This window comes from Alligator sinensis, unplaced genomic scaffold (assembly GCF_000455745.1).
Source record: "Alligator sinensis unplaced genomic scaffold, ASM45574v1 scaffold872_2, whole genome shotgun sequence".
In the NCBI taxonomy this organism is placed as follows: Eukaryota; Metazoa; Chordata; order Crocodylia; family Alligatoridae; genus Alligator; species Alligator sinensis.
Window position 1 is genome coordinate 1,263,839 of NW_005842132.1, and position 14,523 is coordinate 1,278,361.

General features: G+C 49.6%; 1 protein-coding gene across 1 annotated transcript in view; it reads left to right on the top strand.

Moving 5' to 3' along the window:
• LOC102374403 overlaps positions 1 to 12,915 on the top strand; it is a 13,807-nt gene extending 892 nt beyond the window's left edge. The window contains exons 2-7 of the mRNA XM_006025083.2: positions 3,246 to 3,683; positions 4,372 to 4,490; positions 4,856 to 4,950; positions 6,340 to 6,461; positions 10,174 to 10,271; positions 12,433 to 12,915. Coding sequence (XP_006025145.1) covers positions 3,246 to 3,683; positions 4,372 to 4,490; positions 4,856 to 4,950; positions 6,340 to 6,461; positions 10,174 to 10,270 — 871 coding nt within the window. The 3' untranslated portion in view covers position 10,271; positions 12,433 to 12,915. The remainder of the gene's footprint in view (positions 1 to 3,245; positions 3,684 to 4,371; positions 4,491 to 4,855; positions 4,951 to 6,339; positions 6,462 to 10,173; positions 10,272 to 12,432) is intronic.
• The last annotated feature ends 1,608 nt before the right edge of the window (positions 12,916 to 14,523 follow it).

Below are 14,523 nucleotides of genomic sequence, written 5' to 3' on the forward strand. Positions count from 1 at the left end.
GTTGCTCTGGCAATGTGCTGGCGTTTGGCTCGGTGCACTGTCTGGACCTGCTCCAAGCAGCCGTGCTAGCTCTCCTACTCTTGCTATTATTATAGCAGCAGCGGGAAAGTCCAGGGTAGACCAGTGCAGATGCAGCCTTATAGCTGTGTCCCTTGCAGATATTTGGTGTCATTTTGCACCGGGGAAGGCCAGTTTAGCAGCTCTCTCACCCCATTAGCCACCAACAATACAGGTGCTTTTGTAGCAGTGTTTCAGGGGTGTATTTCGTAGCCGTGTTGGTCTGAGACAAAAAGAAATGCAAAAATCTAGGACTTTTTTTGCAGTTTCTCAGTTGGTCTAATAAGACGTATCATCTCTGAACCCAAGAGTTCTTGGTTTTTGCATTTCTTTTTGTAGGAGTGTCATTCTTAGACCACATATGAAGTATTGTGAATGCTTTGTGGGCTGCTATGGGCAGAGTCTGGGCAGATCACAGCAGGGTATGTTTGGTCACACTAGTCGAGCTGACCAGTTTTACTTTTGCTGCTGGCTTTCGCTAAGGACCCACTGTTCACAGCCCTTGCCTCTGCTACAGTCAGGCAAATAGATAAATAGACCTGTGCGAAGCGGCTAGTATCACTTTGGATTCAGATTCAGCCCTTTCGGGGGACAGTGATTCGAATCACTGTCCCGATTCGATTCAGCCGAATCTCCGAATCAGCCAGGCCAGGCCCATCCCCTGCTCCCCTCCTAGTCCGGCAATAGCTGCCCCAGTTCCCGGCTCTTTAGAAAAAAAAAAAGCCCGGATCACCAGGTGCTGCCTGGCAGGGGTTAATCCCTGCTGCCCCGCACTGCATGGGGGACTCTGCCACGAGCACCGGGGACTGCCCGAATCATCAGAGCTCTCCGAGTCTTTTTCGAAGGTTCGGAGAGCTTTGAATCGATTTGGACCTTTAAATTGGTCCCGATTCAATTTGGATTCGGAGATTCGACCACCGAATTGGGTCAAATTGAGTCACCACCCGAAGCTTCGCACAGCCCTAGTAGATAATACTGGGAGGCCACCCAGGCTTGGTAGCGATGCAAAACAAACAAAAGAAGTTAAACAAATAAGTTAGCACTTAGCCATCTTCCAGTGGTTCTTCCAGGCTTCACCTCCTGGTTTCATCTTATCTTTCAGAGGCCATTTGCAGAGCCTGCAAGAAAGTAAATGATCAAGCAAACAAACAGAGAGAGAAAAGCCCTGCTCCAGGTTCTCCTGGTGGCTTTTTAACCCCTGGTGGCTCCAGGCGGTCTGTTCCTTGGCCAGATGCAGCCCCTTGGGGCTGCTTTCAGTGTCTTTTATCATTCCCACTCTGGGCTTTAGGTGGCTAATCCTCTCTCACTCCCCACACCAGTGTCAGCTCCCTTGCTGCGGGACTCACTACGTTCCCCAGCCTCCCAGGTCTGGGCTGTGTATGCAGAGATGCTTCTGGGGTGTGGGGCTGACCCCACACCCCAGAAGACCCCCAGACCCCCTCGAGTCCCTTGTAACAGGGCAGGGCCCTGTTCCATACTTGTGGATACCTCTCTTCACCTTCACAATCTTGAAGCCCACTAATGAGCAGTTGTGTAACATCTCTGTAGCAATTGTTGCCTTGGGAAAGTGGTGGTTTAATGTATGGTATTTATGGTTGCCTTAATCCAATAGATGTGCTGGGAACACAGAAGAGGAGCTACCACTGTAAAATGATTAGCTAGGTCCACACAACAACCAACAGCAAATGCTGCCCAGGCAGACACTGATTGGGTCTAGGGAGTCTTTTGACTCTAGTGATGGGATGGATCTGTGACTGGCTGTGATGGGGAGAGGTACATGCATCTGTGAATGACTGAGAGGGGGAAGAAAGGAGTCATCAAAGATGCCAGGAAATGGGTTTGAAAATACTAGATCCGACAGCGATAGAAGTAATACAGAGTCCAGGAAGTGGTATTGGCCATCAGGAAGTTATTTAGGCCCCAGCTGTAATGCAACATAAGGGGTTTGCAAGAACAGTGCAGTTCTTCCTGGACATGGCTGAAGCATGTCCAGTGCAGACGGGGAAGGAACGGCGCTACGACCCAACTCCAGCATTCAGGATGTATGCGACAGTCCTGTTTGGTCTCTCTTTCATTGAACTTGGTCATAGCCATGTCAGCACGGTGCAGTACTGAGATTGCAAGCACACTGGATTTGACTCTCCAGTGCCCTGACCCTGAGCAGTCACTCACCTCAGTGCAGGAAGGGTGCAGAAGGCTCCCAGATCCCTGTGGTCCTATTTGCACCCATTCAGCATTGGCAGAAAGGACAACATGGATTGAGGAGAAGACGATCCACTGACTGGTACAGTGCAGGTAGGATCTTTGACCTCTGGAAAACAGTCCTCCAAAACAGCAGCCTGCACATGAGCTGAGAACTAAGGACAGGCCTACATTAGGAAATGCTTTCTCTGCTACCAATCCTACTAGAATACGCACAGCTTATTCCAGCAGCAAGTGCTTTCACCAGCATAGCTCATAATGGTTCCCTGAGGGGAGTAAACCCTAGCAGGAAAAGCACATACATGCCAATTTAACCATTGGGACTTTGGCTACTGTAGAAAAATTGTAGAAAAATAATGTCCCTAGTTGACATGGCTGTACCAGCGAAGTTTTTTTATGGTAGAACAGGACACCAATGGAACTGTAAACTCTATCAAAAATAGGTGGTTTATTATTAGTATTTCGACAAATGAAAGATGTCCCAGTGGTAAACAGCACTGCTGCTTTTAAGCAATGTTTTTTGTAACCCCACAACAGCAGGAAACGTCACATTTTAGCTTCCTTTATTTGTTCAATGCACCCGGTCTTCCTTTTCTCTGCACTTCTTCCCTCTCCTTTCCCTTCCTGCCCCTGCCGCAGGAGGTCAGAAGTGATGAGCTAAATGCAGCCCTCTTGCCAAAGGCTGTCACACACAGCACAGGTAACAGCAGCAGGTTACATCAACACAGCCAACGTCAGATGAAAGGAGAGGGGAGAAAGGACCTAAAAGTAGGTCTGTTTGTGTGACAGAGCTGATGGCATCCATAGCTGCCATCACTTCTCTGCCCCTTGTCCTGGCAAGTTCTGACCTGTTGGAAAAGGCTTAGTTTGAACCATCAGTGCTAAGCTGTTGAGAGGCCTCAGCCCAGGCCCAGGTCCCCTCCTGACCCCAGTGCCCTGCTAACCCTGGCAGAGGTGGATCCTCTGACAATTCACCCTCTTTTCAGCAGGCCCTCACTGCTCCAGCTCCTCAGGAATCTCCTTGGTCTCAGGAAGAGCACACTGGAGGGCCAAGGAGCCAGTGCTGGGGTGAAACCAATGGGAAACATCAAGGACCAAGATGCAGACAACCCAGCAGATCCAGCAGCAGCTGAGTCTGAGCCCATCCTGCTATCAGGCAAACAGCTAACAGGCAACCCCCTGGCTGATGAACCTCAAAAAAACACACTGGAGGAGTTTGTGGAGGAGATCAAGGAAGAACTGAAGGAAATCAGTCTTGGAGGCGCCTCTCTGATCAGGGGCATGGAGATGGGAGACTCTCCAGGCTTTGCCAACATCCCTGTGAGTAAGGAAGGCAGAATGGCACAGGAGCTAGATGGCAAAACCTCTGGCCAGGAAGTGAAGTTCATGGAAGAAGCTTCTGGGGACACAGGATCTTTGAGAAAGTAAGTTGATTGGTAGACCTGGACCAGCTTCAGATCTCACAGCAATCATCAGCCAACCCCTCCTTATTTCAGTGAGATCAGCACTGGGCCTTTGGCTGGTGAGGAGGGTCCTGAGATGTGTGATGGTGAATAGGAAATAATTGTGTGAGGCCAGGTAGGCAACTAGAAACCAGTGAGATATTGGACAGCTGGGTTTTTTCCCCAAAAAGCAGCAAGGTTGAGCATTATGAAAGATAACAGGCCATTTCATTTAGCACTTGGTCACATTGATATGAGCCCATGAATTTCTGTTAAGTCAGTCCCTCTCACCAGCTGCCATAGACTTTCACATCCAGCCCTGGCCAACCAGACTACAAAAACATACTGGTCTTCACCAGGACCAGTGCTCTAAGCAAAAGGGCCAGATTCTGCTCCCAGTTCACACCAGTAAGTCTGCTGTAATTCTACCAAAATCCAGGTGTTCCTTTGTACCCTAGTGTCTGTGAGAGAGCTGCACTGTGTGTCCCTCCTGACCGTGACCTCTGTAGGTCAAGGTTGCCAACAATGAGGACACTTGGTGTCAGCTGTAGTGTCTACTCTGAGTTGGCCAGAGAGCTTGTTCCTTTGTTTGGAGGCCACAGAGATGTGAGTCCCTCTGTTCCTCCCACGTATTGACATCCTACTGTACATAACTGTGCTTTGGGGTCAGGGCCAGGGTCCCCCAGGTTCTGCTGGCCGACACTGACGGGCTTGCATCAGCTGCAGGAGACCTGCCAACACCCGTGGAGGACTTCAGTGCTGAGGACGAGAGAGAGCGCCTGCTCAAAGGTGAGGGTCATGTACTCTGCTAATTGGGAGAGGCTTCTGACTATGTGTCTGCATAAAGACTGGCTAATATAATAAACCCTTATCACCCCAAGACACAAGCACCTTTAATACTGTTGTCCTGCTAGGTAATTTAACACGCTGTCATCTGTTTAAATACACAAGGGGAAATTGTCTGCTGGGGTAACTCCATTCACTCCCCTGGAGGTACACCAGCAGAGGAGGGCTAGGGCTTGGCCCAGGGTGGCAGGAACTTGCTCACATGCTGTACATGAGGCGCATGTTATCATTCCATATAGGGCAGCATAAAGGATGTAGGAGATGGCCTTCAAAGGATTTGCTCCTTAATTTGGGATCTTTTTCAACAGAGGATCTTCATGGAGAATCTCCCAAGGAAGAGCTGTCTCCCTGGAACAAGCTCATCAGCATGTACAAGCAGCAGTGGAAGCTTCCTGTTCCCAAGGTGGGTTACACGTGATACACGATTGCACGTGAATCGTAGGGCTGGATGGGACTTCAAGGGTCATCTCGTCTGGCTCCCTCCATGAATGTGCAATGCTGCTCCTAAATCATCCTTAAGCAGTGCTTACCCACCTGCTTTTTGAAAATCTCCAAGACGCTTGTATGTCACAAACTGGATTAAGCACATCCCTCGTGAGAAAAGGGACTGTCAGTAGCATGGTGTGGGCTTCTCCTGTCACTCATCCTGGTCAAAGCGCTGCCCAGAACTTCCCATTCCAAGGTTTTTACCCTGTTGGAAGCTGTGGGGCTCTGGGGACATCCCTGCAGGCCTCTGCAGCTTCTTCTACTGGAACTAGAGATTAGCAGTAGACTCTGCTGAGCTCTACACAGGGTGCTGCACTTAGGGGCATACTGGTTAAGTGCATAACCCAACACCAACCCCAACTTGTTGCCTACTGTAACCAACTCTGGTTCTTCCCCTATCATAGTGCACAACCACTTAATTGCTGTGCATAATGCAGATCCACTGTCTGGTTTGTAACTTAATAGCACCCCCTAACTGCCTGCTAATTGTACTGGCCACTTTATACTCTGTAATTAAATGTATCCCTTTTCACTGCCCCATGAATGGCAATGGGAGAGGGGCTGTCAAAGGGCTGCTACAAAGAGCCTTGAAAATGCAGGGAGCTAGCCAGATTCAGGGATGCTAATACCACAGCCCTGAAGCAGCGAAGGGAGTGATTGAGCACCGTTTTGCAGGGCTGTCCGGGGGGTTAACAGCACCACAACTGACCCAGACCCTTCATTTTCAGGGCTGCTAATAGTCAATGTCCCAGCTTACTATTAACAAGCAAGGCCCCATTTCTACTGTAATGGGTTTTGCACCAAGTTATCCCCTTCAGGACATGATCCCTTGGCTAGCTGCAGGCAGCAGGGAGGGAGTGATGGGCACTGTTTTAAAAACAATGCTGGAATCATGTCTGAGGCCATTTAAAAAAAGTTTTCAACTAATTTCCCCTCTCTAGTCTGCCACACCCTCATACAGGATGTGAAGCTGCTTGCATAGGGGAGACAGGCCCAGCAAGCGGTTAGAACATGGTTGACCTGACTTCTTTTTGTCACCTATTCCATGTGACTTTGAGCAAGCCATTCTCCTCAGCTGTGCCTCAGTTTCCCCACTTGTAATGGGATTAGAGCATGTGCAGCTTGCCAAAACCCTTTGAGCTCCTTGGAAGGGAATTGCAGTCCAGAAGGGCAATGGATTTTCAAGATCAGCGCCTGGAAATGGTTTCTTGGCATTCTCCAAGTTGGAGGACAGAGCGCATCTTGACGTGAGTCCGTTTTCTCTCTTCTTGTCTCATCTTTCATTTCCCTGCAATTTTACCTCCAGGAAAACCCACTGGAGTGGAAAAAAGAAGAGGGCTCCCCTGTAAATCTAACCGCTTATGGTTTTGCGACACCCATGCCTCACCACATCTCTGCAGAGTCCTTTGGCACTACTGTCATCTGTAGGTGAGATCTCCTGCTCTCTTCTGGAAGGGAAGCAAGTTTAATATTCACCTCCATTCCCCAAGCCCAGATTGGACACATTCTGAAATCTGTTTAGTTCCACCCACCTCGGCAGGTCAATGTGAACTATATTTAAGAATTCTGTTGGGCCACATGATGTGGATTTTGGCTGTGGTCCAGCGACCGTGGGGAATTGGAAGGCAAGGGCTGGTTATACTCAGTCTGCAGTGCCAGTCTACCCTGCCTTATACTCACTCTAATCACTAGGTGGGGCTGCTGGACTTAAAATGAAGTACAAGTGGATACCTTCAGTACCAAGGAGTAGTACAGGCTGGCAGAGGGCAGCTTTTCTTCATGTGCCTTATGAAATAAATTATGCAAATACCCCAGTGTTTAAAACTGCAGGGGACACGCCAGCATAAATACAGTACCAAACACTGTGTGGTGATGGCCTGGCTGGCTGCGTGCTGCTACTGCTGGAAATGTCTGGGCAACAGAGCTAAAATTCACTTTGGGTTTCATTCTCCACAGTTGTTCAAGTGAAAGGAGAATCTCGAATTGAGCAGCTGAGGTCCTGGCACTCAGCTGAGCAGTCTCTGCTCTACCCTGTAGGGAGCACTGCTGTGTCCAGGCCCACATCTTCCATGTAGGTCTACAAAGAACGTGACTTGATTGTTTCTCTAAGCAGCACACAAGTGACTAAGTGAAAGCTCCTCCAAGGCTTCCCTTATTACTCTGAGCTATTATAAAAATCCTAATCACTGACAACAGGTACCACATTAGCCAAGAACTCACATATTAGGGCTGGACCTATCTCTCTTTCGCTCTATTTGTACAGCACCTAGCACGTGGGTTCCTGGTCCCTGAGTGGAGTTTCTAGCACAACTGCAATACAAACAATAAGCAAGACAGCCTGTGCCTGGCCAGGTTGTATTATTAGCATTCTCCTCTAGGGGGCAGTTTCAGTCAGAGCACCAGTCTGCCCTGCAAAGTGGACTCTGATTAAGAATTAGGCGCATCTACACATGCACATTTAATGCACATTAGCCAGATTTAAGGCATATTACGGACACTCGTCTAGATGTGTACACCCTTCATGCACCTTAAAAACGGCAATTTAAGGCTATTCAAGCCTAAATTTGATACCTGCATAGGGCAGGTATCAAATTTATGTGAGAATAGCTAAGTCGCATTAGCAAATGTGTAGACATGTTAATGTTCATTAACATAGTGCGTGCCCATTGACTTGGGACCCAAGTTGATCCACACGCCACATTAATGTGCACTACTGCATCTACATGTTTGCTAATGTCATTTAGCTCTTCACACATAAATTTGATACCTGCTTTATGCGCGGGCATGTAGACACGTGCTGAAATCACCTTAATGCGCATTACGCAAATGCACATTACATTTAGGCGTGTGTAAAAGCACATGTAGATATGCCCATAGAATCACAGAAAATGAGGGTTGAAGGGACCTCAGGAGGTCACATCTAGTCCAACCCCCTGCTCAAAGCAGGACTGGCCCCAGTTAGATCCTTCCATCCAGGGCTTTGTCAAGCCGGGCCTTAAAAACCTCCAAGGATGGAGAGTCCACCACCTCTCTAGGTAACCTGTTCCAGTGCTTCATCACCCTCCTAGTAAGAAAGTTTTTCCTAATATCCAGCCTAAACCCCTCTTGCTCCAGCTTGAGCCCATTTCTCCTTGTCCTGTCATCTGTCACCACTGAGAACAGTCCAGCTCCATCCTCTTTGCAACCCCCCTGCAGGGAACTGAAAACTGCTATCAAATCCTCACTCAGTCTTCTCTTCTCCAAACTAAATAAACTCAATTCCCTCAGCCTCTCCTCGTAAGTCCCCAGCCTCCAAACCATTTTTGTTGCCCTCCGCTGTACTTTCTCCAACTTGTCTACATCCTTTCTGTAGTGGGGGGCCCAAAACTGGACACTACTCCAGATGTGGCCTCACCAGTGCAGAGGGAGGATGCAGGAGGTAAAGTAGACTGCAGCTTTCTCTCCTCTGGCTGGAGTGGCTGTACAACAGCAAACAGTCATTTGCATTAGGCAAGCCACATGCCCTGACTTGCAGATCTGCAGGGAGCTGACAGATTTCTGAAGAAGGGGCCATTTTTAGAACCAGCAATAGGATGAGCTATAAAAGCAAGCCAGGTGCTGGATTCCTACACAGATGTTCAAACACCCACCCTGGCCCCATGGACATCTTTGGCTGTCTAAGCAGAGGGGTGGGTGTCTCTCTGCTGAGGTTCTTGCTGCTGTGCAGTGTCGAGGCTCCAGTGTGGCACTTCTCGTGGGCACTAAGCTCACCTGCTCAGTGTAAAGAACCAACAGATCCAGGCCACTTTCCTGTAATAGCTGCTAGACCTTGCTCAACATTAATCAAGCAGACTGTTCGCCCATGTCCAAAAGCCAACTTGTGCTTTTCAGAAGTTGGAAAAGCAGTCAAGCTGTCACAGGCTTAAAACAAAAGAAATACACTTTCTGTTACTCCATTGTATGATCAAGGGGGAAGGAAGGAGTTTTGGCTTCTCCATGCAGCTATTGTGTGGATGATGCAGGTTGCATAGTCCAAGTGTCTTCACCTCTGGAATAAGAACTCGTGGTAGAGGTGATATCTTTTATTAGACCAACTAGATTTTTGCAAAAAAACATTCTTGAATTGCAAGCTTTCAGGCACAAGCACCCTTCTTCAGGCCCAGGACCTCCATAGCACCTCTGGAAGCACTTCAGAGACTCTGAACAACTGGGGATGGAGAAGGCTGTGTCACGGACCCATACCCACCTGCTTTCTCCATAGCTGCCTGTTCAGGATGACTCCTTCCAGTCACTTGCAGTGTCCCAAATCCTGGGGCCCCCACCACCTTCCCTGAGGAAATGAATCCAGTATCTACCAGATTTTCCTCCTAACCAAGCAGAAGCAAACCTCATGAACCTCATGGGCTGAGAAAGCTAAAATCTGGGGACTATGTTGAACGGAGCCTGGACTCCTGCAGATCCCTAGACAGGCTCCTCAGTGTACTGAGGGAGAGGCCTTCCAGCCAGTAATTAAAAAATTCTTTTTTGGCAAACTGCCCCTTGGTCCCGGCAGGTCCATGTGAATCAGGCACATTCTCTGACTGCCCCTTGGCTATGGGATGCCCTGACCTCAGTCTTAGTACAGCAGTGTTGTGTGTACTAAGAAGCTGGGGCCTGGGAACGATGCACAGCTTGACTAGCACAAGGATGGCTCTCACCCCAGAATTGTTTCTGCTTTTGCTCCCTGACAAGGTTATAAGGCCTGAAGGCCTAGAATAGGATTGAGGAGCTCGCCATCACACAGCAGAATGGAAACATATGCAAAGATGCAATGGGCCCAATTCTGCTCTGTTACATCCATATGAATCCATGGTAACTTCAACACTGCGGGGACTGTGGCTCCCCTATGCTCCAGAGGAGAATTTGACTCTGTGCCTCTTCTATTCAGCAGCTCTCAGATTTATTTTCATTCCTAGATGTGGCCTGTGCTAATGGCTGGAACCAGGACACCTGCCTCCTGTTCCCAGCTCTGCTCATCTAGGAGCTGGGGCTTGTGAGGTTTCATTCACTAACTGTGTGGGTGACACTAGACAAAGGCATAGTGTTACTCCTGTTGTCACTAGGGTTTGTGGGGTGAATTCCAGCGATGGTCTTTTCTGATGCACTTATTTTTCCAATCGAGGCTTCCCAGAGACAGAGCGGAGGAGACCATTGATCGCTGTGGGAGAACCGAGGTTGACCTGAAAGCAAATGGACCAGGAGCTCCTGAAGAAGGCTGAGGTCAGTCTGGAACAGAAAGGCCCTGGGTGATTGAATTACCCCCTGCATGTGCAGTATGCTCTGCACATTCATTCCTGCCTCTCTGCCCCTGGGTTGTCTGTCAGCCTCTCGGACACAGGCATAAAGCACCCCTTTGCATGGGATTTTTGAGTGTTCAGAATCAACAAGGCACGTGTGCGCAGCGTTAGCACAGGGCATGTGGAGGGATGAATGCTGGCTTGTATTCTTGCCTCTGCCACTGATTCACTGCATAACCTTGGGCAAGTCGCTTAAGTTGAGACCTTTACAAAAGGAGATCATAAGCAGGCACCTAAATACACGGCCTGGTTTTCAGCAGTGCTGAACACCCGGCCAGTCCCACTGGAACACAGCATTTGTGAAAATCAGGCCATTTAAATAGGTAGCTAAACACTGGATTTAGTAGCTTAACTTTAGGCCCCCAGGATTGGAAATCCTGATCATAACCTGCCCCCTGGCACCATTCTCCCGTCTCTGCAGTGGAAGCTGTCACAATTGTGTGGCAGGGGTTAGCAGAACATTTCATAGCACGGTTTGAAATCCGTGGCTGGTACAAAGTTCAGAGTATGCGACCATCATTGGCTACAAGAACGACCAATCACCACGGGGAGGAAGTGCAATGAGTTTTCAAACTCGGGGCTGTAAAGGCAACCTTGTCCCTGGATCCTGGTTAATGATCATTCCCCTCACCCGAGTTCAGGAGCCCAGGGCAGCTCTATATCACCTGGCAGCCATCCAGCCAGCGGGGTGGCTGAAAGGAAGGAAAAAGCTGTTACTTCTCTTCCACATGCAGGAAAAGCATGTCTGGAACGTAGCAAGGAGAAGTGCCATGGGGCGTGTGCCAAGCCTGCTGCCCACCATGTGTGTGTGGGTTTGGGTGTACGTGTGCGTGTGCACGGTGCCCCTGTGATTTTTCAGTGGGTTTTGATTTGTTGCTTGTTCAAAGACTAGTTGTTTGCCTTTTCTTCTGTGGCTGCAATGGGGGAAGGGAAGCTTCCAAATGTCATTATAAAAGCCTAATGTGGAGGCAGCCGCTTTATTTTGAATAATCAACAATGACTTTGAGGCTTCCCCCACCCCACTCAACTCTCTTGCATGATTCACTGCATGATGTGCAGGCAACAGTAGTTTGCTTTGGAGCATTTAATGCTGAGATTGATGAGAGCTCCTTCTCCCCCTTCCTCCTTTCAGTCAGTTGGTGCTCTTCCCCCACCCTGCACTCTCTGAATTATGCTCTGGGTATGTGGGGAGAACTGACCCTAACACTGTACACAGCCGAGATGCTTTGAAGGCTCTGTAAACAGATAAACAGTAGATAAATATGATCCTCATTTGCAAATGGTAAGGTGAGACAGAGAGGCCCACGGGCACATGATCAGAGTGCTTGGAAAAGATCAGTCTTTAGCAACACATTGAATCAGTGGGGCTAGAACCCAGGAGTCCCAATGCATCTGCTGTGGTGCATTAAAAAACCCAAGCCATGAGAAACCACAGACATGCGTGCCAAGCACACCCATGGGAGCTGAATCCTGAGGCCCTGTCAGTAATCACAAAACCAACCCCCATTTTTCAGCCTTGGTGCAGCTGTACGGCCATAAGCCCTAGTGTAGGCAGGGCTCTGCACCTTTTTATGGCAAGTCCTTCAAAGCCTGGTGGCGGAAGCAGCCGAGTCCTGTTTCTTCTGGCACTTGCACCATTGCTAACAGCAGCTTGTAAAGTGAAATAACAGCTGCCGAAGAGAAATGAAGAGGCACAGGGGAGGCTGAGATCTGAAATGAGCAGGGGGCAGAGATACCTATGGCACACTGGTGCAGGTGGCAGGCACTGCAGAGGAGTAAGTTCTTGCACCTGTAATGGTGGGATCCTGGGAATGGGCTGCTCAGGTCACTCCTGAGTGAGAAAGTAGGAAGGGAAGAGAGATCAGGGTCAGAGCTTACTAGGGCTTGAAGGCCCCATTATGACCAACTGCCCTGACCTCCTGCAGACCCAGCCAGGAAACTTGAGCGGGCAGGGAGATTGCCCATGTGAGACTGGCCCTCAGAAGAGCAGCCTGGCATGCAAGCTGTCAGTGGGACTTGGGGGCAGACTTAGATGGTGGCCAGCAGTGTGATTGGCTAACACACTCTTTTTCTGCCCTGGCTAGAGTGTGCTCCTCAAACCGACCGGAGAGCGGCCCCAAGACCAAGCTGCATCAATTCGTTTGAGCTGCAACCCCTTATCCACCAGGGGAAAGAAAACTGAGACCTTTTCTTTGGCCCCAACAGGCTGCTGTCTGGAACGAGGACTGTTCCAAAAAGCCCTTTAACTTCACTCTTCTTCCTGTTTCCTCCTTTATGTCTTTTTAAAGGGCCCCAGGATGTACCCCCTGCCTTCCCTACCCACTCCCACTACAACCCTTCCCATCCCTAACCAGCTTGGCTTTTCTTTAGAGTAGGTGCTTTACATTAATTGATTGTTCCCATGTTTCCCTGTAGGACTCCTTTCCCTGCTAAAGGAATTCTACGTTCAATTCATTTCCCTCTTTATTTACCCGTCTTTATTTATCAGCTCTTCCCAATTTCCACATTCAGGAACACCATGTAAAAAACTGCAGGGGTGTAACTTGGAGGGTAAGAATAAACATTTGCCCTGAGAAATCCTTGCTTCTTGTTGAGTGAGCAGGGGCTGATTTGAAGGGAAGACTCTCACTGGAAGGTGGGAGAAGGGGCACCCTCTGTTTGCTTTAGAGATTGGCCCCCATTCTAGGTCTCCCTCCCCTTTTCTGCGTAGATCAGGGGAAAGAGAAGAGAGGTGGCTCATCCCTTTGTTGGCTCTCAGGAGCTCTTGGCATCCCACCCCTCTTGCTATGGCAGTACCAGGCCTCCCTCCCCCTGTGTGGTGTCCATGCTCCTTCAGCCTTATGTCACCAGAGCCATGGAGAAGCCTTACACATGGGGCATGGTGTGTCATAGGACCAACAGGCAGAGCCCCACATTTCCCCTGCCTTGCCCTTGCTATGGGAGAGGGCTGCCTACCTCATTTCAACCAGTGCTTCCACCCCGTCTTATTCAGCCGCTCCGGGCACCCAAACCGGTGACCTTGGGTGAGTGTCCCAGCCTCCTCCCCAGGCCGCGAGCTGCTCATTAACAGCCCTGCTCGGCCAATCCCCAGCGCTCCCAGGCGCGCTGAGCCGAAGCAGCTGCTGGCAGCCCAAGGCTCTTACTAATCTGGGATTTCTATGACAGGAAGTGCACACCCAGCCAACCTGTCAGAAGACAAAGCCTGCAACATTCGCGCCAGCTCCCCAGCGACATTCCTGTGTGGAGCAGTGGCTATTTCTATTCCTTCTCCAGCTCCAAGCTGGTTGATTTCCAAGGGCTCTATGGTATGGGGCAACCGTGCACCTGCTATTTCTGCCTACCTCCAATCCCAGGAGGATGAATGCAGACAGGGCACCCAAGTAACCCAGAATAGATGGCTCTCCACTGCTGTCGGTGCCTTCTCCTGAGACAGGGTCCTGTATATCTCATCACCAGGCTGCAGGATTTCCCATGGACTCCCTCCCTTACCAGGGAATTGCACTCCAGCATCCCAGCTCTTACTGATACCAAAATACCTTTGGGTCACAAAGAGCCTTGCAAGCATGGCCGTAATTTCCTGAACCTGCAGATAGGCCAAAACAATAATCCCCATTCAGCTGGAGGGGGCGTTTACCCTGGAGCCCAACAATGGTAAATTAGATTGCAGCAGTGTTAAGTTCTTTCCTCACAGATAGCTTTAGCAGGACCAAGGAGGCAGCGCAAGATACCCCATGGTCCCGGCCTGCCTTCCAAGGAGCTAAAGGCCCCAAATTACTTGTAGCCATTTGCTGAAATCACCTGCCAATGTCTCACTGTCAATGCAGGAACCTGCAGTTCCTGGAAGACAGGACATTGAAGGCCAAAGCAAATCATATTGAATTCAGCCTGCATATAAGAAAGAGAGAGGCTTCTGCACAGCTTGCCTTTTGGATCAAAGGCTAAGGCAACAGTCATTAAGCAGGTGAGAAGCGGCTGCGAATGGCAGGCACATCCCACAACTAGTTGGCATCATGGGATCCCCGTGGGGAAAGTGCAGGTGCTTCTGTGCAACTGGCTGCCAAGGCTTATGCAACAAAACATCCCCTCGGGAGCAGGTAAGGGCTGTGAAGTGCAGCAGAGTGGTTCTTTCCTCAGCTTCTGGTGACGAGGCTGTAGTCTGAGCTCAGTCTACACTA